This window comes from Kogia breviceps, chromosome 7, assembly GCF_026419965.1.
Source record: "Kogia breviceps isolate mKogBre1 chromosome 7, mKogBre1 haplotype 1, whole genome shotgun sequence".
NCBI lineage: Eukaryota > Metazoa > Chordata > Mammalia > Artiodactyla > Physeteridae > Kogia > Kogia breviceps.
In genome coordinates, this window is record NC_081316.1 from 112,442,728 (window position 1) to 112,468,850 (window position 26,123).

At 45.8% G+C, this 26,123-nt stretch overlaps 1 protein-coding gene and 1 long non-coding RNA gene across 11 annotated transcripts in view; one reads left to right on the top strand and one right to left on the bottom strand.

Moving 5' to 3' along the window:
• Positions 1–20,825, bottom strand: part of TMEM218 (transmembrane protein 218) — a 29,544-nt gene extending 8,719 nt beyond the window's left edge. For 7 of the 10 annotated variants that reach the window (XR_010841489.1, XR_010841485.1, XR_010841488.1 and 4 more), the window contains exons 1-4: positions 20,687–20,824; positions 10,676–10,891; positions 9,745–9,847; positions 6,267–6,466 (exon numbers count right to left, since the gene is read on the bottom strand). Coding sequence is in view for 3 of the 10 variants with exons in the window: in XM_067039236.1 (XP_066895337.1) it covers positions 6,332–6,466; positions 9,745–9,847; positions 10,676–10,891; positions 20,687–20,715 (483 nt within the window). In the remaining 7 variants the exon portion in view is untranslated. Of the gene's footprint in view, positions 1–4,563; positions 6,467–9,744; positions 9,848–10,675; positions 10,892–20,686 lie in introns of those variants that run through there. The other 3 variants (XM_067039237.1, XM_067039238.1, XM_067039236.1) reach the window with 2 other exon arrangements.
• A 264-nt stretch (positions 20,826–21,089) lies between these two features.
• LOC136794534 (uncharacterized) overlaps positions 21,090–26,123 on the top strand; it is a 36,010-nt gene continuing 30,976 nt past the window's right edge. Inside the window, exon 1 of the long non-coding RNA XR_010841496.1 lies at positions 21,090–21,853. This is a non-coding gene — a long non-coding RNA (uncharacterized lncRNA). The remainder of the gene's footprint in view (positions 21,854–26,123) is intronic.

The following is a 26,123-nucleotide window of genomic DNA, read 5'->3' on the forward strand; positions in this document are numbered from 1 at the left end:
GTTCACGGGCCGGATACAAATCCCTCCACGCTGAGACAGGTTATACACACTCCAATGGTAACAAATAGCAAGTCTCAAAGTGCCCGAGACCCACTCTGGCTTTAAAAGCAGGAGCCAGTGGGGATGTCTAAGTCCTCAGGCCCCCAGGGTGGAGCTGCAGCTCAGGTTCAAGAATGCATCTCTCAGGCTTCCCTGGTGGCACAGTGGTTAGGAATCCATCTGCCAATGCAGGGGACACAGGTTCGAGCCCTCGTCCGGGAAGATCCCATATGCCGCGGAGCAACTAAGCCCGTGCGCCACAACTACTGAGCCTGTGCTCTAGAGCCCAAGAGCTACAACTACCGAAGCCTGTGCGCCTACAGCCCGTGCTCCGCAACAAGAGAAGCCACCACAATGAGAAGCCTGCGCACCACAACGAAGAGTAGCCCCCGCTCGCCGCCAACTAGAGAAAGCCCGCAAGCAGCAACGAAGACCCAACGCAGCCAATAAATAAATAAAAACAAAAACAAAACCAAAAAAAAAAAAAAAAAAAAGAATGCATCTCTCAAGATCCGGTTTACCTGGGGCTTCCCTGGTGGCGCAGTGGTTAAGAATCCGCCTGCCAATGCAGGCGATATGGGTTCGAGCCCTGGTCTGGGAAGATCCCACATGCTGCGGAGCAACTAAGCCCGTGCTCCGCAACAAGAGAGCTCACGCACTGCAATGAAGAGTAGCCCCCGCTCACCGCAACTAGAGAAAGCCTGCGCGCAGCAACAAAGACCCAACGCAGCCAAAAATAAATAAAATAAAGAAACCAAACAAAAAGATCAGGTTTACCTGCCAGCAGCACTCAGGGAAGCCACTAGATGGCGCCATTATCCCACGGTAGAGCGCGTGCCCGGGCTCCCTTTCTGCTTCCTGCAGGGAGACAGGCTCCCTCGCCCACCCGCTTCTGGGGCAGTGTCGGCAGGGTGTTGTCCCTCCCTGGGCGCTCATTCTGGAGGTCTCCTTCTCAGCCTCACCACTGATGGCTTTGGGCATTTTCCTCATCAGAAAACAATAATAACGTCACCTCCCTCAGAGGATCGCTATGAATCAGGGAGACAAGTCAGTGTCAACGCACGACCCGCCCTCAGGGGCTTGTTTAGTTAGGGGATAAGACAGGAACAGGGAAACGTTTAAAAGATGCGAGAAAAGACACCAGGGTGGGTGACTCAAGTTGAGAGACTTCACCGTCCACTCGTGCAGCCCTGAAGGGACAGGGCTGGCAGGAGGGCAATCCCAGTGGCAATGGAGGAAAAAAACGTGACCATCCAGGAGGAAGAATGAACAGGAAGGAAGTGAAAACGGACGCGTATCAAGCCCCTAAATGTTAGGCCCAGGGGCTGGAAAACGAACAGACGCTCTCCGGCGCCGGTGGCTCAGAGTGGTGCTAGGGAGATGCACTGGGCTTGTGGGAGCTCGGGGCCGGCCTCAGAAATGAAGGCTGGGTGTAGGTAGGAGTCCGGGGCCCCGGGCCCTGAGATCTGTCCTTGCACACCTGGGTCCCAGGCCCAGGATCCCTGCCCCGCAACCCCTCTCCGAAGCTCTGGGCACTGACTGTCCCTGGAGGCCCAGGACCTGCCCCCTCTCTGGGCGTCGGCACTCACTCGGGGCTAATGCAGGAGCATCACGTTAATTAGTTATTCATTTAATTTAACTTCACATTTGGTCTCAATTAAGCTTAAAGTGTTCTTCCTTATAGATGTTACAATAGCACTTGTAATTAAAAAGCAATAACTCTTTGCATGTCTCCTTTAGAGATCCACTGGGAGCCTGGGCTAGTGAGGGGGTGGGGAGAAGCCAAGAAAAAGGAAAGCGGCTCCCGGTGGATCTCAGCACTGGGAGGCGGCCACTATGAGTGAAGCCGGGGGAAGTTATCAACACATCATGGGTGCCACGTGGGCACCCTGAGGACTGGAGAGTAGCCCTGGAGCTAATGGGGCCGGTCTCATGCATGAAGGCGTGGGGTACGGAGAGGAGGGAAGAGGGAAAGTAGGAGGAGGCAGTCCTTAGAGGTGGAAGAGGAGCCGGATATGCTGGGGTAGGTAGAGTAATGCCCCCTCCTCCAGAGGGCTCCACCGCCTAACGCCCAGGACCGCTGAATGCCATCTTACATGGCAAATGAGACTTGGCAGACGTGGTTAAGGACCACGAGGTGGGGAGACTGTTTTGGATTGTCAGGGGTGGGCCCCGTGTAATCACAACGGCTCCTTACAAATCAGAGGGGGAAGCAAAGAGTGTCAGGTATCAGATTAGAAGATGCTGGCGTAAAACTTTTTTTAATTTTTAAGTTAAAAAATTTTGGCTGCCACCGATTGACGTGCCTAGATCTTAGTTCCCCAACCAGAGATTGAACCTGTGTCCTCAGATTCAGTGAAAGCGGTGAGTCCTAACCACTGGACTGTCAGAAGATACTGGCTTTGAAGACGGATGCAAGGCCAAGGAATATGGACAGCCTCCAGAGGCTGGAAAAGGCAAGGAAACAGGATTCTCCCCTGGAGCCTCCAAAACGTTGATTTTAGCCTCGTGAAACCCATTTTAGATTTCTGACCTCCAGAACTATAAGATAATACATTGGTATTCTTCTAAACTGCTAAGTTTGTGGTAATTTGTTATAGCAGCAATAGGAAACGATTACATGTTCCCAGTGTAAAATGGAGCCAACATCAACATGAAGACAGCAAGACCAAAGAAATCCGCAAAGATTTAAAAAAAAAAAAAAAAAAAAAAAAGTGGAGAGGATGGCCAAGGAGCATTTGGATACCATATAAATGCCACATGTGTAACTACCCCGAAGGCAGGACCTGGGCTAAATGTACGCCCTTTACAATATCCAATGTGTGTGAGGAAGACCAGAAAAATGAGCTTTCTCATTCCGTCTGTGGTGCTGGGCCCCAGCTTTGATCTTTGCTGTCATTTCTTAGGTCCCAGGAAACTGAGGCAGGAGGGTGTGTGTTGAGTGGGCTGGGAGTGGGGGGGGACTGGGAAATTTTTTTTTTTTCCTTGAGTAAACAGCAACCAGTGTGGTCTGCTAGAGACAGAGATCGAGAAACAAACACACATTCTTGGCTTGTGGCTCTGATTCTTCCACTGGCACCTCTGAAAACCAACCCAAGTACCAAACTTTCTGGGCAGACAGTGCTGAAGAGAGAGCTTGCCGCGTATATCCTTGATACTCAGTCCACAAGCCGCTCCCCCGGTATCTCTAAGCAAAGTCTCACAGCACAGAGACCAACCCCCCGCCTCAAACCAGAGGTGATCAGTGAGGCTGTCCCTGAGGTCCACGTGGCTTCTAACTGTATTGCCCTGGATTCCTGGCCAATTCCTAAGATTCTGGATTTTCCTCTAGACTCAAATGCTTCTCCTTGGTATTCCTTGGTCCCTCCTTTTCCTTTGTTTTCATCATGATGTAAGGAAGTGAAGAACTGAGACTGCCTGAGTTCAGGTCCTGAGTCCTGTTTAACCCCTAGCTGAGTGACCTCAAGCAAACCACTTCACCCCTCTGTGCCTGTGTCCCGTCTGTGAAATGGGGGTATTAAGAGCACTTACTTCACAGGGTTGCTATAAGGATTACTTAAGTTAATACTTACATAAGTTAATACTTAGAAAAGTGCCTTGTACATGTTTGCTCAATGCAATAAAAATTGTGATTTCAGCAAGTGAAGAATAGAATATTCCAAAGTATTGCATTGGAAATAGAGATGAAAGATTGAACTCTATGAACTATAGCATCCCTTCCAATCCTGAGTTTTTATGCTCCTGTGAGGATAATCAGCACTTCATTGCCATGCGGTTCCCATTCCCATGTCTGGAAACTTGCTCCTATGTAATAAGAGCCAAATACTTGAAGCTTTATGCCAAGAAGTCATGATAAAATGTTTTTTATTTGTACTATATATGTTAATTAGGAATTCTTTAATGAAACGTTTACCTTTTTTGGATATGCGTCAGGGGAATGGTGGGTACAGATAGCTAAGAAATAGTGTTAGCCAATGTAAAAATAAGGAGTTGTTTGAAAGCCAGAACGGATCCTTAAAACTATCTGAGATATGAAGTGTCAGGATCCCGATGCAAAGTGTGAGCCTCACTACTAACAAGCTGGGCAACTTTTTAACCCCCTGTATCTCTCTGCCTGTCTCTCATCTGTGAAATAATTGCAGCAGGTTTCTTTACGCATGAATGAAAATCAAAGCAAAACAAAACCCTTCAACTGCAGCAGCAACAGGATAGAGCTGACAGAAAAGTTTATGTCTTAGAGAACAGATCAAGAAATGGATTACTTTCTGTTAGAATAAAAATATTTTAAAATGATGTGGATGCCGTCATCCCAGGAAGGAGTAAGCAAGACAGCCTGGATGCCTCAGAGCATGGATGGATTTACTCCACCAGGACCGTGCTTCACACCCAGCGCGCGCAGTCAATGCTGAGTGAGTGCCGACACCTGCTGTGTGCAGCACGCGCGAATGGCGGTGCATTCCCTAGCGACCGAACAGCGTACAGTAACTCTGATGAACTCTTAGATTAAATATCCGATACCATGCATCAGGAGAGAATGTTAGCTTTACTTCTGTCTCACCAGTGAGCAATAAAAGCAACTTGTCAAAAAAACTACCTAGTGCGTTCTGCCGGCTTGCGACAGCGCCCCCTAGTGGATCAGACAAACGTCTCCGCTGTGAACGTTGTGGCGTCCGGCCGATGTGGTTTTCGTCAGGATGCGATTTTAAGAGGCTGTGAAATAACCTGTCTTCTTATATAGAAGCCCCGATTCACTCTCCCTCCCCCGCTTCCAGACAGTGGGATCACCACAGTGTGTTTGCCGCGGATCCCCTCTGGGTGGCACCACCTGCACCAAGGCCAGTGATCAAAGAAGGATGAATGGGACCCTGAGATGATTTGTTTGTGTTGATGGGATGCCCTCTAAGCCCTGTCCCCAGGAAGGCCGTGAGCACAAGGGGTGCCATATTAGCCATTGATTATCGGGGTCCCCCATGTAGAACTCAATGAAATTCATTTTGTGCCCTCCCAGACTTCTACTTCTTATCCCAGCCCCGTGAGGGCTGTTTTCAGGGTTGGACATGACTTCTTGGCATATGAAGGTAGAAGCTGACCCATCATTCATGTCACCACGGCTGGTGGTTACAGGATCTACAAAAGGCAGGCTGAGCTAAAATAGCCTTTGTACGAAGCACATGTTTGCCCTTAACACACAAGCCTGTCATTTACATCTGTGTAAAAAAAAAATAGATTAGTGTACTACTGGCATATAGCATGTACTCAATCAAAGTTCTTTTTCCACCTTGTTTTCTGGTTCTTAATTTTAAGCCAGAAAGTCCTTCTTCAAATAGCTCTAGGGAGCCAGGATGAGACTTCCAAAATGGAACCAGCCTAGAGCCCCTCTAGTTAATAACAAATTTCACTTGGTCTGGGGGCTTAGGTATAAAGTTATACCTAAGCCTGGGCATATACATTCCTCACCAGCTTTGGAGAAAGAGCTGCGAAGATGAAAGAGATGACAGTAACCCCAAATGGACTCTTATGGCAACCAAATAAGGGAACAGAGGCCGCCGAATCCTGGAAGCACAAGGATCCAGAGAGAGCAGCAGGGCACACAAGTGACATTTCCATACCCTGCCTCTAATCCCCGAGTAAACCTGAAATATAGAAACGCTAGATTTAGAAGGCTGTGGCCAGGAGTTCGAGGTGAAAGCCAGTCCTTTAGCTGCTGTTGCTTGCTTTCTTGGAGCAGCGCGAAGTGACACCACGGCCTTTGTGGAGCCCGGTGTCATGATATGCGGAGTGCTCCATAACCGGCACCTGGATATGTCTCCAGGTCATTACACTGAAATAACCTTTTGAACTTTGACTGTCTTTCTTTCCCAAATGATCTTGACCTTGTAACTAACAATTTTTCATAGTATCAAAAAGGACCGAGTTCTTCCGTCTATTTGACAGCAGAAGCCAAAGTGCCCCTTTTCCCAAAAGTCATTTACAGAAGTCTTCATTGAAAACCTATTCTAAGCAGATCCCTGTTGCTATTTCCTTTTCAAAAGAGATGGAAAATCTGAGGTACAGGTGCTAAGAAGACACGTCAATATCCCTCTTAAGCTGGTGAGAATCTCTCCCCGGGGGCAATTTTGCAACCCTGTTTCTGGAAGCCAGGACTCAAGGGATTTGTCTTAGTGATGAAGAGATGATGCTCCGATCTTAAGGCAGGAAGGCTGTCAAAACAAGACTCCAAACAATACCTTTCTGCTCATCGGTGACGTCAAAGCGAGGGAAAGAACGGGGTCTTGGTTTTCCTGAAGATGGCTCAGGAGGACCGTAGTGGTTTGGCATAGATTGGCTCCAGGATGTGATGGATTAGAACCAAGAAAAGGCTCCCAAGGAAGACAAGAGTGAGGAAAGCCAGCAGGACATAGCGGCCAATGAAAAAGGCATCTACAATCTGGAGAAAGAAACATCAAAAACGAAATTACTGTCACTTCCGCACCCTGGCTGTGCTCATCTGTAATCTCTGATGAAGAGGCCCAGAGTCTGTCCATATTTTTAACTTCCAGTAACCTCCTGCCCTGAGTCTACCCTGCAAATGGATAAGAAAGAACCTTTTTCTCAACGTGCTGAGCCAGAAATACAAGATAAAGAGAGGCTTAATGAAGTCCAGGGAACAAATGACTCCATGTAGGAGGTTCACAGACACTCTGAGGACCCTGGACGAGTCCTTTTCTGTTCTGAAAGAGTTAATGAGAAGCTTGCTTGCTTGGTCTCTGGAAGGCTCATTTGGTGGCTGTCAACTTTTCATCATGGAGAATTTTAAACATACAGAAAGATACGATAGTATAATAAACCCCACACACCCAGGACCCAAGCCCTCACATCATCAACCCACTGCCAACTCAGGAGATGTCATTTTCAAAATGAAAAGACTCTAAAACTTTCATCAGAAGAGTTCTGAACCCTAACATTCGTAACCCAGCATTCCAAGGGTTGGGGGAAATAGCCATTTTCCTGAGATACTGAAACACGAAGAGGAGAGATAACTTGCCCCAACTCGCACAGTGGGCTGCTTGGCAACCCGTCGTACTTGAGGCCCCGAAGCTGTTGGTCTTTTCTGACAGAAACCTATGACTGGTATTGGCCCTACCTGCTTGTCTACTGTTCACAGCCAGAGCTCTGCTTTCCGCAGATCCAAATGGTGCTGCTTAAGTCTGGGCAGGAAGAAGCAGTTTAATTTACAGACTTAAGGAAGCAGTAGCACAAACCAAGGGACTGGGGACTTCACAACTTCCGGAAGCTTTCGGAAGCCAGGATCCGAAGAGAACCCAAAAGACCTGAAGGGCGACTGTGGTTGACAGAATAATGGCCCTAAAATGTCCGTATCCTCATCTCCAGAAAGTCTGAATATGTTAAATTACACGACAAAGGAGAAGTAAGCTTGTAGGTGGAATTAAGGGTGCTAATCAGCTGACCTTCAAATAGGACGATTGGCCCGAACTGTCCAATACAGGCGGCCCAATGTAATCACAAGGGTCCTTAGAAGTGGTAGAGGGACGCAGGAGAGAGGCTCAGAGAGAAAGACGTGAGGACGGAGGCAGAGTCAGAGAGACGTTGCTGTGCTGGCTCTGAAGATGGAGCAAGGGGACGGCAAGCCCAGGGTGGCCTCCAGACGCAGGGAAGGGCAAGGAGACCTTCTTCCGCAGAACCTCCAGAAAGGAACACAGCCCTGCCAACCCCTTGATTTTAGCCCAGTGAGGCTGATTTGGGGCTTCTAATCTACGGAACTATATAAGATAGTAAATTTGTGTTGTAAGCCACTAATTTCGTGGTAATTTGTTACAGCAGCAGTAGGTAACTAACACAGTGGCGATACACACAAAGCACCCGTCAAGTCCCAGCTCTGCTGTGATCACTGAGTTCCAAAGACACCAAGGAGGAAAGGGCTGCTCCAGAGGTTACCCTGACAGCCAACTTACAACAAAGGTCAGCTTGATGAAAGAGCTTTAACATAACTTTGACCTTGGCTCCAGGACTGAACAAGTCTCTCGCGAGCTGCATGTTTGCTGGTTCGACAGGGTTCACTTTTTAATTAGGCAATTAGCAGGCCTTGGGTGAGGAAGGCCCAGGCCATGTATTATTGATACAGTATTGAGCCAAGCTGCTGCAGGGGCTGGTGCTCAAAACCTGAAAACGACATCCTGCTGGCCATGCTGGCGAACGTATTTTGCTCAAAGCCCATTCTGCTCTCCTGGGTCTGAAACGCATATGACAGAGGAAAGAGGGATGGATTTCAAACCAGTGTTTGCTCTGTGCCCTTCTTCCAATGTTCACATCCACAGCAACCCTGAAATGCGCAGCCTTCATCGCTCTCCCCGTTTCAGACAGGAAAACCGGGGTGGGAGTCTGCGCCCCAGCTCACACGCACAGTCCTGACACAGTCAGAGTGGTTTCCAAATGTTGACCAAAAAAAACCTGGCATGTATGAAAATAATTCCTCAGTTCTGTGTGGCAAGTATTATTTCCCTTGGAATTTTCAGAACGAATTTCCTCCCTTTTGCCATGGTCAGTCCTAGATAGAACTGCAAATGTGTGCCGATTTTAGTTCAGGAGTTATATCATCTTGTGTAGTCTAGTGTCTAGTGTCAAAATAGTCGCCTCTGCACTTGCTGCGAAGGCCCCCAATATTCTGCGGAGTCCCCAACAATGAAGGTTTTGAAGACAGACCTCAGCTTGAATCCTTGCTCTGCCTCTTCCTACACGTGTATGACCTTGGGCAAGTCGCCCTAACGCCTTCCAGCCTCGGCATCCTTACCTATGAACTGCGGACACTAACAGCACCTGTGTCATACCACGTCGGGTTGTCCTGAGGTTTAAATGAGAGCTTGTAAATAACAGGCTTAGCACAGGACCTGGCACACAGTGATGCCTTAAAAAAACGTTAGCTGGTATCACCGTGACAGCTTAAAAATTAAAACAGAGGAAAGAAGCTGCTCGAAAAAGTAATGGGACACAGGAAATCAATACTGTGCTCAAGATCGTAGGGACCTGAGACAAGCTCTGTATGGTAAAGCCAGAGCCCCAGTCAGGAATGAACCAGAATGGGTGGGGTCTAGGGGAGGGGATTAAAAACCCACGTAGACAGGTAGGTGCTGGGAGATGTGGTTCTAGAAACGAGGGCCAAAGGGGCCTCCCCAAAGGCTGTTAGTAGTAAACGCACCAATCTCTACAACTTCCGCTTTCCAGAGAAGCGCTCCTCCTTCCTCACTGCCCTCCTCTATGGAAAGTACTCCCTCCAGGCCACAAGGGGGAAAACGCAAACACACGGAGGTGAAAAAGCATGTCGTTCAGCACCTGAGAGCGCTGCCTAAGTGCTGCCCGGGATGCGAGTTCCCGCGCCCAGGCCGCCAGGAGTGGGAGCCTCCCGCCCTCGCACCACGAGGTGGCTTCCGGGCTCACTGCTCGTTCCACTTGACGCAAACTGGAGACGAGAACAGGTTAGGCAAATAGCTGCCCGGGGGTGTCGCAAGGGGCCCTGGGAAGAACTGTCTCTTCCTGGGGGAGGGGGTTACAACTCCCTCTGAGCTCCCCCCATCCTGGTTTCAACTTGACAATTTTTCTAACACACTTCGGCCCTCCTGGCATCGGGGACCATGTGGGGCCGGATGGAGGTCCAGAGCAAGAGAAAGAAGAGACACAACTCAGGATGCAAAACAAAACCCGTGGTTTTACCTTCATCTCGGCGTCAGGGGCTGGGAATTCGCTGGCTCGGGGGAAGAGCAACAGAACTGCCGTGATGATGAGAGCACCGAGAAGCACGAAAATGACGGAGAACCTGGGAGTGAAAGACAGGGTTAAAAGCACTGCTCAGTCTCCTCCCTAATCAGCTGGGCCGGGACGGGCTCTTCCCTGGGCGGATATCCCGTTTCAGTCCATTAACAGGGCCCAGTGTGCCGCCCACACCACCCAGGGAATTTAGAAATGTTTTCCCCTTCATCCCCAAACCCTTCTTCCCAGACAGGCACCAGCGGGATGCACTCCTGTTTATTCCCGGGAACTCCAAATCCCTAAGAATGGGAACTGGTAGTTTTTACCTTTGCCTCTGTGCGGTCATGATCAGGAAAAAGCGAAGCAGCCCCTCCCCCCAGCGCTGTGTTTTAAACCAGAAAACTTTAGTAAATGATGTAACTTGCTGATTTGTACCTACATTGTCTGGCCAGGGAGTGTGACTGACTCTGTGGTGACCTTAGAGTCAGTTTATGGCCTGATTCTTTCTTAACTCAATGCCAGCCCAAGTCACCTACGACTCTTCAGCGTCCCAGGGCCCAGGTCTGGAGCCTTAGGGGCTGGACCCACTGCCTGCTGTAAATCTCAACAATTAAGAAACACGCACACATACAACCCCAAGAAACTCAAGAGGCACCGAAAGCGGATTCTCTTTTCAGCCCGTGTCCCCATCTCAACACTGAGAGCTGACAAATAACACTCCCCTTCTCCTCCCACCTCTGCTTCCCAGCATAAATAAGGCAGTTAGTGCTTATGATGAGGTCAACGTGTAACTCATTCAAACTGCCAGTAATTACAACAACGAGCTTCTGAATTCTCAGAGATTGCACTGCTAATTGTTTTTACCTGGGACTCCTGGCTGGAGAGAAGGCCTTACCTGGCTATACCTGAGGCTCTGGATAGCAGCAGACACAGCAGCAGCACTGACACCCAGAGCAGGGCGAGGATGAACACGCCAGCCCCCACGCCCAGCACGGTGCCAGCCATGCGGGGGGAGGCAGCTGAGAGCGGCAGGCCTGGACCCCCCGGCCCGATGAGCTGTCTGTCCCTGGTGCTGTGGGTACCGCCAGGCTTCCGTGCGCTCCTGGGTTTCCTGGTGGGCGGTCAGACAAACACAGAAAGTCCCAATTCATTCTGGGGAATTTTTTTTTTTTTTTTTTTTTTTTTTAGTTGTACGCGGGCCGCTCACTGTCGTGGCCTCTCCCGTTGCGGAGCACAGGCTCCGGACGCGCAGGCGCAGCGGCCATGGCTCACGGACCCAGCCGCTCCGCGGCATGTGGGATCCTCCCGGACCGGGGCACGAACCCGCGTCCCCTGCATCGGCAGGCGGACTCTCAACCACTGCGCCACCTGGGAAGCCCCCATTCTGGGGAATTTTTGATGATTGCTGTGGTAGGAGGATTCGTCAATACAGGTCTTTGGGAATGTCGAGTCCCTTAATAGGAATTGAAAATTTAGAACCCAAACCTTTCTTTTTGGTGAGGACTGAGAAGCTGCTTTCTGCTCCATGGGGGTCATTTCAAATTCGGAATCTGAGTTTGTCTTCCCACAACCCACAGGCTGGATTCTCCCTTGATACAAAACCCTAATCCGAGGGCTGTAAAAGGCACCAGGACCCGAGAGCTCCAGGGCCCACGAGAAGTCGTAGCTCTCGGGTTAAGTCTGTGGTGCGAGCTGTGACTCAGCAGGCAATCACAAGACAGAAACTCCTAATCCTTGGAGAAGAAGAGCCATCACTGTTGCTGAACGTTCACTTGTGCTACGTACCTTACAAATATAGCTCATTCAATCATGGCAATAAGCTTCTGAGGTAGGTATTATATCCATGTTACAGAAGACGTAACTGAGGCATAATGTGATGGGATAGTATTAACAAACCCGGTGGCTTACAACAACAGACAGTTATACTCTCACAGTTCTGGAGGCCAGAATTCTGAAATTCATGTGTCAGCCAGGTCACACTTTTTTTTTTTTTTAAAGAAGATGTTGGGGGTAGGAGTTTCTTAATTTATTTATATTTATTTCTGCTGTGTTGTGTCTTCATTTCTGTGCGAGGGCTTTCTCTAGTTGTGGCAAGCGGGGGCCACTCTTCATCGTGGTTCGCGGGACTCTCACTATCGCGGCCTCTCTTGCTGTGGAGCACAGGCTCCCGACGCGCAGGCGCAGCAGCCATGGCTCACGGGCCCAGTTGCTCCGCGGCATGTGGGATCCTCCCGGACCGGGGCACGAACCCGCGTCCCCTGCATCGGCAGGCAGATTCTCAACCACTGCGCCACCAGGGAAGCCCCCAGGTCACACTTTTTTCCAAAGGCTCTAAGAGAGAATTCTTCCAGCCTCTTCTAGCTCCTGGTCGCCCAGGTGTTCCTTGGCTTGTGGCTGCATCACTGCAATCTTTGCCTCCATCTTCACATGGCCTCCCCGGTGTCTCTGTCTTCTTCCTGTCCCATCTCTTACGGGGACACTTGTCACTGGATTTAGTTCCACCCAAATGATCCATCATGATCTCATCTCAAGATCCTTAACTTAACTGCATCTGCAAAGACCCATTTTCCAAATAAACCTGTCACATTCACAGGTTCCAGGGGTTAAGGTGTGGACATATCTTTCTTGGGGCCACCATTCAACCCACTCCAGGGTAACACTATATAGTACCTCCCCCGATTTTCCCTTTCAGTATCAGAGGCAAGCCTTAAGCAAACAATTTCCTCCTCAGGCTGATGGTTTTTACCCTAATGGCTTAAATACTACAAAAATGATTACCTATGAGAATTCCTGTTATAAAGATATTGGAAAGTAAGTCCTAAGCATGAACTGCTAACCAACAAAACCCCACATATATTCACTCAACATTTATTTATTTAGCCACGCGGAGAGGCATGTGGGATCTTAGTTCCCCAACCAGGGATCGAACCCGTGCCCCCTGCATTGGAAGCGTGGGGTGTTAACCACTGGACTGCCAGGGAAGTCCCAGTCAACATTTAGTTTGCACCAACCTTGTAGAGCATTGCTACAAGCTGGGGATCACAAGGTACATAAGACATTTCTTCGACAGAAGCTTAAGACCGACTGGAGAACACTGTCATGCAGACCACTCTCCAGTCTGATCAGTAGGAAGAACAAAGTGCAATGGGAATTGAGATGTGAGGAGGGCTTTACAAAGGAGGTGACTTTGCACGGACCCATTTGGGAGAGAACCACGGCCAGAGGACAGAGTAAGGGAGAGGTGGGCAGAGAGGCCTGGCAGCAGGTGGGTGTGGCCCCCTTGCCCATTCTCGCCTCATTAGAGCACAGGGGTGTCGGGTGTCCTCAGTAACTCAATATGCCAAGGGTTTTCCCACCTCTGGGTCCTTGTACCTGCTGTTTCCACTGCCTGGAATTAACCCCTGACCCCAAAGAAGCCATCTACCATTTGCAGGGCTGGCTTCTCCTCATCCTTCGGACCCAGCTTGAAACACAGCCTCCTCAGGGAGGTCTTCCCTGGCTGTCCCAGCTAAAGAAACCTACGTTCACTCTAGTTCCTCCAGAGCTCACTTCACAAACTGTAGTTCACATTCTGATTTATTGTTCACAGGTTTACTTTCTGTCTCTCCAGCTAGAATAGTAAACTCCAGGAGGGCAGAGACTTTGTATCTTGCTCACTACAGTCTCACTGGTTCTTTTGTACGGAGGTTATAAGTAATAGATATTTGTTGGATGAATACATGAAGCAGTGCTAACAAGCCCACAAAAGTCCAGTGAAGGAGTGATAGGATCGTATCTAATTTTAGAGACAGATGACTGTGGCTTCTGGTCAATACGCTGGACAGAGCTGACACGGGAATTACCCCACACAACAGCAAACACATAGAAAGGCTTAATAAAATAGAATGAAAAGAATTTAATACACAGAGCAGCTTGAAAGCAATAAAGGGAAATCCTTAAGGGCTATAAACAAAAATGTAACTCAAAGCCTGGATAGTACACAGGAGCTGAGCCCAAAGACCTGCAGAGGTCCTGGAACCAGGTGCAAACCTTAAGAGTGGTCCTCTCCTCAACAGGTGAGGTCTCAGACCCATGATACAGAGAACTAGAACTGAGAACAAGGTATAAAAATGGGCTCTGTAAGGGCTCAGCTGTCTTTGAGACTGGGACTGAAAAATTTGATGCTGACGTGGTTGGAAGAAAGCGGGCCAAGTACCTGAGCCCATGGGTGAAAAAAGAACAACCCAAGAGCAATCTGCATCCCAGTCCTTCATCAGATGCGGGAGAGGGGTTCGGATCCCACTACCACTGAGGTGTGGGAATCCCAAGTAGTAAGAGTAACATGAAAACTACACTAACAGTGAGACGCCCATAGGATCCCAGCAGAGACAAATGGAAACCTCTCTGGAGGGAGGTCAGCATGCAAGGTTCCCACTGGAGTGAGTGTAAAATAGAGGTTTTCAAACATACAAAGACTGGAATGGAGTTCACCCCTCATAGATATACTTCACCAAGAAGGAAAATGAGCTAAGAAAGAAGGTGTGAGATGTAAGGAGGAATGGTGAGAAAAATATTAGTAAATGCTGGCAGTGAAGACTTCTTTCATGATAAGGACTAATTTCTTGATGAGTTAAAAACAAGGAAGAACTAAAATATTTGTCGACAAGTGGAAGGTGAGGAAGGACAGCTCAAAGTTAAATCATTCCATAGTTATTATTTTGCTCTGAAGAGATACGAGTTAATGATTTTACCTATAGGCTTTGTTAAGCTAAATATGCATATTAAAAAAACCACACAGGTAAACACCAGATAACATAAATAGGATGAATAACTTCCATACTAGTAGAGTGAGTAAAATAAAGGAAGAAAGAAGAAGGCAGGAGTGGAAAGAAACAAAGGAAAATACAGAATAAGACTGTAAAAATAAGCCCAAATATAACAGTAATCATAGTAAATGTAAGCAGATTACACTTGACTATTAAAAGAGATTCTTATATTAGATTTCTTTTTCGAACAGCTCTTTATAAAAGCTGTGCAGAAAGCATAATGAGAGAGAGGCTGAAAATAAAGAGAGAGAAAAAGACATACAAAGCAAATACTACCAAAGCATAAAGAGGGGAAAAGGGGAATTGTTCAATGGATACAGAGTTTCAGTTGTGAGAGATGAAAAAGTTCTAGAGATCTGTTATACCAACGATGTGAATATACTTAACACTGCTGAACACTCAAAAATGGTTAAGGTAGTAAATTTTATATATGTGTTTTTTACCACAATTACCAAAAAAAAAGAAAAAAACAAGCAAAACAAAACAAAATACAGTCGGGTGAAGCAATATCAGTATCAAGCAAAACAGAATGTAAAGCTTTGAAAAATATTAATAACGACAGTCACAAAAGGAATAATTTAACAAAAAAATACAACTCAAAACACATGAAACTAAAACAAAGCCTCAAAACATATAAAGCCCAAACTGAATCACCACAATAAACGGAAAAGCCCACAAATTTCGTGCAAGAATTTTTTTTTTTTTTTTTTTTTTTGTGGTACACAGGCCCCTCACTGCTGTGGCCTCTCCCGCTGTGGAGCACAGGCTCCAGACACGCAGGCTCAGTGGCCATGGCTCACGGGCCCAGCCGCTCCGCGGCATGTGGGATCCTTCTGGACAGGGGCACGAACCCATGTCCCCTGCATCGGCAGGCGGACTCCCAACCACTGAGCAACCAGGGAAGCCCCCTTTGTGCAAGATTTTAATATACCTCTCTCAGAAACTGATAGATCAAGCAGCTGAGAATAAACACTTGACAAAGAGGATATACAAATGGCCAACAAATATGTGAAAAGGTGCCCAACTTCATTAGTCATCAGGAAATTGCAAATGCAAACCAAAATGCAGTACCTCTAGACACCTACCAGAACAGCTAAAATGAAAATGACAGATAACACCAAGTGTTGACAAAGATGTGGAGTAACTGGAAGCATCATACCCTGCTGGCGAGAGTCTACCAGTAGACTACCAGTAGTTGTTACTACCGCTTTGGAGGCTCTTTGGTAATATCTAATAAAGCTGAATATACGGGAACCCTAGACGCAGCTCTTCTCTTCCTGGGTGTGTCCCCAACAAACACATACACGTAAGTTCACTAAAAGACATGTACAAAAGTTCACCGCAGCCCTATTTGAAATAGTTAAAAACTGAAACAAGCTAAATATCCATCAGTCAAATAGATAAAGTGTGGTATTATACATACAATCTCTTCATTCATACAATAGAATAGTAGAAAGCAGCAAAAATGTACAAACTACAACTATAGCCAGCAATGTGGGTGAGTTTCGCAAATATTGAGTGTGAAAAGTTAAAGGCGAAAGAGTTCATACTGTATAATTCCACATATATAATGTTTAAAAACAGGTCAAACTAATTTTGGGGTTAGAAGTCAGAAGTGTGGTTACCTTGTAGAAAGTAGTGACTGGAGGGGTCTGATGGGGGTTCTGGGGTGCTTATTAAATTTTCTTTCTTCATCTGGGTGTTGGTTACACGGCTTTGTTAATTCTGTTAAATTGTATCTAGCTGTACACTTCTGATTTGCATATTTTTCGGTATGTGTGTTACACCTTTTTTTTTTTTCCAAAAAAGTTTACTTCAAAGAAAGTCTGAAGAGACATACCAGACAACTGCAATATATGGGCCTTGTTTGGGTCCTGATTCAAACAAACCAACAATAGAAAACCTTTTATGAGATGACTGGGGAAATGTGAACAGTATCTGGATACTTGATGACATTAAGGAATTGCTGTTTATTATTTAAATGAAAAATATTGTTTTTTAAAAAATGTGGGGACTTCCCTGGTGGTGCAGTGGTTGGGAATCCGCCTGCCAATGCAAGGGACATGGGTTCGGGCCCTGGTCCAGGAAAATCCCACGTGCCATGGAGCAACTAAGCCCATGCACCATAACTACTGAGCTTGCGTTCTAGAGCCTGTGATCCACAACTACTGAGTAGCTCGCCTGCTGCAACTACTGAAGCCAGTGCGCCTAGAGTTTGTGCTCCACAACAAAGAGAAGCCACCGCAATGAGAAGTCCATGCACCGCAACGAAAAGTAGCCTCCACTCGCTGCAACTGGAGAAAGCCCACGCGCAGCAACGAAGACCCAATGCAGCCAAAAATAAATAAATAAATTTTTTTAAAAATGTGATGGTGTTGTGGTTATATTGCTAAAAGATTATTTCTGATATACAGTTACACACACGCACACCAGAGATAAGAGAAAACGATGTCTGGGAACTTTATAATTATTCAGGGGAGAGGAGAAGACGGGGGCTAACATGAAACAAGGCTGGTCATGAGTTAACTGTTGAAGCTGGGTGGTGAATACACGAATGTTTGCTATACTATTTTCTGTACTTCTGAATATATTTGAAACGTTTGCAATAAAAAGATGTGTGTATGAATAAGTATACATGTATAAGTAGGAATAAATCCAACAAAAGATGTGAAGATTTTTATAGCAAAAATTATAAAACTTTATTTGAAGATACATATTTTTAAAAGGCCTGAATAGAGAAATAACCCACGTTCCTGAATGGATGGGATGGTTTAATATTGAAATATCTCAATTTTCCTTAATCTATCAGTTCAATGCAATTCTAACCAAAATCTCAAAGTAATCTTTTGTGGAACTTGAAAACTGATCCTAAATTCATATGGAAAAGCAAAAGCCCAAGAATAGCAAAAACAATTTTGAGAACAGGATGGAAACTTGCCTTTTGTGTTACCAACTGCCACAAGACACATTATAAAACCAAGGTAATTAAAACAGTGTGATAGTGGCATAAAGACACGTGAGCCAGTGGAATAAAACGGAGAACCCAGAAGCAGATCCATGCATTTATGAGAACTCTGCACAAGACAGAGTTGGCTTTACAGTCAGTGGGTAGAGGATGTCATAGATAGTGTTGGGACAAGTGATTATCCAATCAGAAAAGAATAAAACCAGATCTCTACTTTATATCATACACAGAAGCCAATTTTAAATGGAAAGTAATTCATAATAAAACAGCATATGTTTAAATACACAAATGTTCAGGCTGACTACACTAGAATACATAAGGAAGTAACGCACTCAGATGCTCGCACCTAAACTTAGAATCACCACGGACGCAAAAGCTACAAATGCTGGCTGATGCAGCTGTGTTATACGGCAACTCAAATACCACGAGCTGGGCTGCCTTCAGGTACGGGGTTTTCTAGAGTGATGAACAACTCTTGTTAAAAAGTTCCAAACCACAAATAAGTATACTTTCCTCTTGATTTACATTAGAGTTGCATTCCTGGAAATTTTACTATATTAAACTGTGCCAAAAAATACATTATGTTTATACAAAAAAATGGAGTTAGGTTCTAGGCTCATATTATAAATGAGTATCCTGTGAGACCCTCAGAAGCTGTGCAGGAGCAAGGCCAATACTATGAGAGGCTGTCCAGTGTACGGCAGGACTCCTAGCATCCCCAGATCTGCTTTGTAAACCCTGGTAGTGTCTCCAAAATCACAATAATAACCAGAGGTGCCCTAACGAACTCCAAAATGACCAACGGGGCATTACCATCCCCTTAAAGAACCATGGTCCTAGATAAACTCTGGCATAAAGAGACATGTAGAAGGGTGTTCATAATAGCAAAACATCTGAAAAAATCTAAATGTCCATCAGTAAGGGAATGGGTATTATATACTCAGAATGAACGTTTAAAATGAATGAACTTGAGCTAGTATTATTGATATGAATGTATCTCAAAACCAAGATTGACTCTAAAAGCAAGTTGCAAAATGAAGCCCACAGTACTAGGCTACTTGTATCTTTAAAATTTAAAAAATACCTAAAGAGTAATATACATATAGTTTATGAGCTACACATATACAGTAAACATAAACATGGGCATAAATGATGGAAAGCAATTTCAGAAGAGCATTTGTCTCTGAGGAGGGAGGAAGGAAAGAGAATGAGGCCTGCTTAGAATCTGCAGGAATTAGGAGGTACTGACCCCAGTGCAGAAGCCGCCACTGGAGGGCTGCCTGCTGGGGTCCCGAGGGGTGTGGTTAATGGATGACAGTCGCTATGCGCTTTCAAATCACAGAAGCACGCAGGAAAAAGGGTGGAAGGGTGTAATCCGGATACACTGATCCCCCTTTTCTGTCAGTGCGTTAACAGATGATGCCACATCGATGACATTTTGGTAGCGTGACAATTGATTTTTCCCAGACCTGCATTTTATTTCATTATAAAGGCAGAGGCATTATCCTAATATTTTAAAATTCATACCTTATTGAAGTGTTTAAAGTAGAAAAAAAAGTGTGAAAGTTACCCCCCCGCCCAATTATCTTTGAAGGTTTGGAACAGCTATAAAGGAAAATGAAGAAGAATCCTCCAGAAGGGCAGTTCACTCCTGTAACCCACTGTTTTTTTTCTTTCTTAAAGATTTATTTCTTATTGATGTAACACTGGTTTATAACATTATATGTTTCATGAGTACAACATTATATTTCCACTTCTATATGCCCTACTGTGTGCTCACCACCAAAAATTTGGTTTCCATTTGTCACCCTACATTTGATCCCCTTTACCCATTTTGCACTCTCCCCGCCTCCCCCTCTAATATTCACTACTCTGTTTTCTGGATCTATGTCTTCTTTTTGTTTGGTTTGGTTTGTTCATTTCTTGTTTGTTTATTCCACGTGTGAGTGAAATCATATGATATTTGCTGTCCTCCATCTGATTTAAGCACTGGTAGGGACTTTGAGGATACAAAAGAAATGCGATGTCACTCTTGCCTTAATAGCCTGTGGTTTGTTAACATCAACAGCACATGAAACAATTAGGGAACACTAAAGAAAGATACAACAATGTGCCAAACTTAATTTATAGTTAATTTCCCCCAAAGATAATAATACTACTACATATCTGCAAGAGCACTGTCGTCTTCAGAGCACTTCTTCACTTATATTATTTGGGGGAAATATTGCTTTGGTTGGAGTTACTGTGGGTCTTCATGGTACAGCTAGAACTAATGCTGGGCCCTGGCATATGGGTAGGAATGGGAAAGGTGAAACAGAAATGGAAGAGGATCCACAGAGAGAAAATAGTTTGAACAAAGAGGGTGAGACAAGATTGGTCACTGAGTATCTGGGGAATAATGTGGAGACTGGCCTCAGACAGAGCAGAGGCAAATAATGGACAATAACGTTGTGTAGACCAACTGTTCAGGACCAGTTCTGGGCCTTTACTGTTTGGGGGGAAAGTGTTTAAAAGCTTGAGATTTGGAGTTACCCTTCTTATACTCCTAGTGATCAAACTGACTTTAGTTAAATTATAAATTAAGAATAGGGCATGACTGAGGAAGCACTGCAAACTTCTTACATCTTCCTGAATGGAGATAACGTTTTAGGTTTTCCCTCTCATAAGGAGCCCTCCCCCAAGACCCAACTCTGTCCTCCCTTAACTGGGAGAAGGTATTAGTCTAATTACCCCCGCCCTGTCGCAGATTCAAACGGGCGACAGGAAAACAGTGCCCACAGGTCTCATCTTCAGAATTTTCGACCGCTACCTACCAGTAGTTGGAAGAAAGAGATTAAGGTTTCGGTCACAAGGTATTTCGAATCGAGCACTGACATTTCACTTTCTAAAGAGCATGAGAAATAAAGCATTCCTGCCTTTTCCGCCCCCAATTCAGCAATTATCGGCCTCCAGGCCTTGGGTCCAGATCGGCGGTGAGGGTAGCCTGAGAGGTCCCTGCACCGCCATCCGCCCATGTCTTCCTCTAGCTTCCTGAGCCCCATCACCTGCCATTCTCTCCTCTCCGCGGCCACCCCCACTCATCTCACCTCCAACCCCCTTCACCTGGCTCCCCATCTCCCGGGTCCCCTACTCACACCTCTCAGTCCGGCCTGTTTCAGCCCACATGGGATTTGGTCTACTCGGGGCGAATCACAAGTGGGCTTTCATCCAGGCAATTCCGGATTCGCTAATCAGCGCCGCTCTTTCAATGCCCAAATTCCTCCTCATTTGCTTACAACCGCTGCGGCTCCAGGCAACGCGGAGCGTGGTGGGTGGGCACGTCGCCCTCCGTTACGCCCTCCAATTGGTCGGTGCCTGTGGGTCTTGGGACCGGCCTCAAGTTCTATTGGATAGAGGCAGTCCTGGCTCCCCACGCTCGCCCCACCCTGTTGTCAATCACACCGTCCCTTAGGTAACCCACGGGACCATTGGTCAGTCTAGCCTGAGGGCGGGTTGTTGGGCGAAAGAGTTGCTTTCCCGGCCTGCCTCGCTGTTACAATGGAGACAGCACCGCAGGGCTGTGAGGCGGAGAGTCCAGGCCGCCCCTTCCTCCATTCTAGACTTTAGTGCCTGTTCCGGAGTCTAATGGACATCACAGTTCCCGACCTACTGGCTCCGGCAGACCGCGGGATTTGGGGGCAAGTCAAATTAGGCCTCAGAGAGGGGGTCAGGCCCAGTCATTAAGGGTCCCTAACAAGGCTCCTGGAGAGAACCGAGACCGAAGCACCTTGTAATAACATGACGTTTTCATTCGTCCTTACCTCGCTTTTTTGTATTTGCCATTATTCTTCCGTTAGTCTTACGACGTACACTGCAGCAAGGATCATTCTACTCACGGGACAGACTGGGGAAGAGGAGCCAGGGTCAAATCAAGTAAATCTTCTGTAGCTATGCCTCCAGGCATCTGGAAATGGTCCATGCTTTTAGCAAACTGCTCTTGCCTAACTGCAAACTAACTTGCCATGATTTTGTTCTGAGGCTAGAGCCTGTTAGACCAAAAGATCTGTAAATTAGGCCAAAGGAAATAGGAAAGAGGATGCATGCTCCATTGCTGAATCAGGAAAGGTGAACAGACAAAAATCAAAACAAACAACACCAAATGGGAGAGCTGCAGTATTCAAACCTTTGACCTTACACAAGATTCTGAAACATCACGAAACAAACTATTCAATCCTGGAACACTGAATCTCTGATTTAGGGAATTCAGCTGCTGAATCACAGCTTTATGAGTGAAATGGAAGAAGATGGTTGAACTCCACTGAATGTATGTCTCACATTTATTCTACTTACTTTCAAGGTTTCATTTGCAGTCATGTGTACTAAACAATGATTTCTTATGTGTTTAACAACTTAACCTTACATGGCCCAATGAGGAGTTCTGTGGTTAAGAAAGCCATTATTTTGATTAATTCATTTCATTGGGATTGCATGTTAACTGGAGCTAAGCACTGGTAGGGACTTTGAGGATACAAAAGAAATGCGATGTCACTCTTGCCTTAATAGCCTGTGGTTTGTTGACATCAATAGCACATGAAACAATTAGGAAACACTAAAGAAAGATATGACAATGTGCCAAACTTAATTTATAGTTAATTTCCCCCAAAGATAATAATACTCCTGCATATCTGCAGGAGCACTGTCATCTTCAGAGCACTTCTTCACTTGTATTATTTGGGGGAAATATTGCTTTGGTTGGAGTTACTGTGGGTCTTCATGGTACAGCTATAACTAATGCTGGGCCCTGGCATATGGGTAGGAATGGGAAAGGTGAAACAGAAATGGAAGGGGATCCACAGAGAGAAAACAGTTTGACAAAGAGGGTGAGACAAGATTGGCCACTGAGTATCTGGGGAATAATGTGGAGACTGGCCTCAGACAGAGCAGAGGCAAATAATGGACAATAACGTTGTGTAGACCAACTGTTCAGGACCAGTTCTGGGCCTTTACTATTTGGGGGGAAAGTGTTTAAAAGCTTGAGATTTGGAGTTACCCTTCTTATACTCCTAGTGATCAAACTGACTTTAGTTAAATTATAAATTAAGAATAGGGCATGACTGAGGAAGCACTGCAAACTTCTTACATCTTCCTGAATGGAGATAACGTTTTAGGTTTTCCCTCTCATAAGGAGCCCTCCCCCAAGACCCAACTCTGTCCTCTCTTAACTGGGAGAAGGTATTAGTTTTCTGATTAAGTGTTCATATCCTTCCCTCCCATTGAAATTGAGAGAAGTGCTGTTACCATAGCACTCCATCTTTTGCCATCACTTAAAGTTCATTCTGCAGAAGATTGATTACTTGACTATCCAATCTTTCTGTTTTTAAAAATTGTCTTCTGTATACCAAGTATTATACAGCATTTCATATCTTTGCTGTATATGTATCACTTACATTGTACTTGTAGGGTGTACATAGGTACCTTATATGTATGAATATCATTTTGTTTAATTACAATTTTCTTTTCTCCTAAACAAACAAAAAAGTCCAAGCAAAAACAGCAGTAATAACTAATGTCTAATTTCCTCTTTCTCAAATGTGTAAACTCATTTGTTATGCTGCCTGATAGAGCTGGGGTGGCAAAAAGGGGTCATTAGGATTACCGAATGCAAGGAATGATTTCAAGAGAAGACAAAGTTTTCTTGTTCGTTTTATAGTTATCAAATTTTTTTCTGCCAAACAGCCCTGAATTTCTTGTATATGTTTTCTCATGTGTTGTGATTATTTTAGCATTTCTGCAGATCTGAAAATGTACCCAAAACTTAAGTAATTGTTAGTTATTTTCTGAGATTCCAAACCTACCACTGTTCTATTCTGCTGATTGGGAAACTGGGTTAAAGAAACACCCCCCTCCCCCAGTACTATTGTCAGTAGTTGAACCCGAGTTACTGGCCTTCCAGCATCACCCAGAATCACCACTGTGATGTTTCAGATCATAATATTTACCTATTGCCATAGATCAGGGGTCAGCAAACTATGGCCAGTGGGCCTAAACTGGCCTGTCATCTTTTTTTGTATGACCTGCAAGCTAAGAATGATTTTTACATTTTTAAATGGTCGGAAAAAATCAAAAGAAGAAAAATGTGAAAAATATGATATTCAAATCTCAGTGTCTATTAAGTGAAGTTTTACTGGAGCACAGACATGCTCATATGTTTACATGTTGTATATGGATGCTTTCATTTTACAACAGCAGAATTGAGTAGTTAATACAGAGGCCGTATGGCTCATAAGCCTAAAATATTTACTACTGGTTCCTTAGAAAATGTTTTGATCCTTACCATCTTAGAGGTCTCTAATGAATCAGTTTTCATGGAATGTTGGAACTGAAGTAGACTTTGGAAATCATGTAGTGTTAATTAAAAAAAAAAAATCTTACCTTGACAGAGATAAGTTGCTTCTTCTTAAAAATCACATAGTCAGGGCTTCCCTGGTGGCGCAGTGGTTGAGAATCCGCCTGCGGATGCAGGAGACACGGGTTCGTGCCCTGGTCCGGGAAGATCCCACATGCCGCGGAGCAACTAAGCCCGTGAGCCATGGCCGCGGAGCCTGTGCGTCCGGAGCCTGTGCTCCGCAACGGGAGAGGCCCGCATACCGCAAAAAAAAAAAAAAAAATCACATAGTCAGGGGCTTCCCTGGTGGCGCAGTGGTTAAGAATCCTTCTGCCAATGCAGGAGTCATGGGTTTGAGCCCTGATCCAGGAAAAGCCCACATGCCACGGAGCAACTAAGCCCGTGTGCCACAGCTACTGAGTCTGCACTCTAGAGCCCACAAGCCACAACAACTGAGCCCACATGCCACAACTACTGAAGCCCGTGTGCCTAGAGCCCATGCTCTGCAACAAGAGAAGCCACCGCAATGAGAAGCCCTCACACCACAATGAAGAGTAGCTCCCGCTTGCTGCGACTAGAGAAAGCCCCGCACAGCACCGAAGACCCAACACAGCCAAAAATAAATAAATAAATAAATAATCACATAGTCAGTGGACAAAACTGGTACTAGAACTGTGGTTCCATTGGTCTAAGTTTTTTTTTTTCATTCAAGTGTCTTTTCTCACGTGGAGCTTATCTTACTTATGATGGGAATGATGTTACATAATCTGGAGGCAAGGAGATTTAATCAAAAACTTTCCTGATTTTGATCTCATGTCTCATCCAAATATACTGCACCATAATCAATTTATGGATACTTGGACTTTCATTATTTCATCCAATATGAGTTGTCTCATTTCTCAAAAGGTCTATGGCCAAAACTTTCTCACTTTTATGCTCTTTTGTGGTACGTGGGCCTCTCACTGTTGTGGCCTCTCCCGTTGCAGAGCACAGGCTCCGGACACGCAGGCTCAGCAGCCATGGCTCACGGGCCCAGCTGCTCCGCGGCATGTGGGATCCTCCCAAACCGGGGCACGAACCCACGTCTCCTGTATCGGCAGGCGGACTCTCAACCACTGCACCACCAGGGAAGCCCTATGCTCTTTCTTTAAAAAAAAATCTTTCTCTTTCAACAAAGGAATTCAGAGGCGGCTGACTTTCTATTCCAGTCTAAGCTTCTTAAGGGAGGTGAAGACAATTAGAAAAGCATAGGACACAGCTTTTGCTCTGGAGCCCATGGATGGGCCATATGTGTGGTGGAGAGGAGAGGTGGGTGTCCACAAACCCACCAAAGGGTAAGGTTTAATGTATATGTGCATATGTGGGCTTTTCTGGGGGGGCGGGTCGGTGGTATCCATGGTTTTCATAAGATTTTAGGAGTCCATAACCCCAAGATGTGTTCTGGGGAGAAAGCTGCTCAGATGTGTGTGGGGAGACTGGTCTAGGTTCTCAGGTCTGTAAGACTTCAGCAGATAAAAGAGAAGAGTGCTTTGCTCGCTTACATCAGCCCACCCAAGTTGTGTGTGTGCGTGTGTGTGTGTGTGTGTGTGTGTTTTACCTCTCCTGCCACTCATAGAGGTGATAAAAATTCATCAGATTCACATAACCGTTGAACTCAGAGGGTGATGAAATCCCAGTATAATTCTCTCCAAAGAACGTTCTGATTAATAGAAACTGCAGAGGAACTAATTTTATGAAAATAGCAAATGGGATTGTTTTAGCTGAAGCAAGCCGGGAGAGTGAGTGCTGATGCCCAGCAGAAGATGCAAACAGCCGCGTTGTGCGGAGCTGACAGCTCCAATCTGGCCGTTTATTTATTAAATGTCTTTCCGCTGTAAATTATTAAGCCTGGATTCTGGGAGATGAGGGAGCTGACAGGATAAGACAATAGAACGGAAAGCAAACCTGGACAGCTTCCTTCAGAATTATTGCAGTACTGTGTCTTGTGAAAACCCCTGCCATCCCAGGTTTGGAGAAGGGGGAGAGTCCCTCTTTGGCGGGACTCAGAAATGGAAGAGACAAGTAACATGCTTTTTTTTTTTTTTTTTTTTTTTTTTTTTTTTTTTTTGCGGTACGCGGGCCTCTCACTGTTGTGGCCTCTCCCGTTGCGGAGCACAGGCTCCGGACGCGCAGGCTCAGCGGCCATGGCTCACGGGCTTAGTTGCTCCAC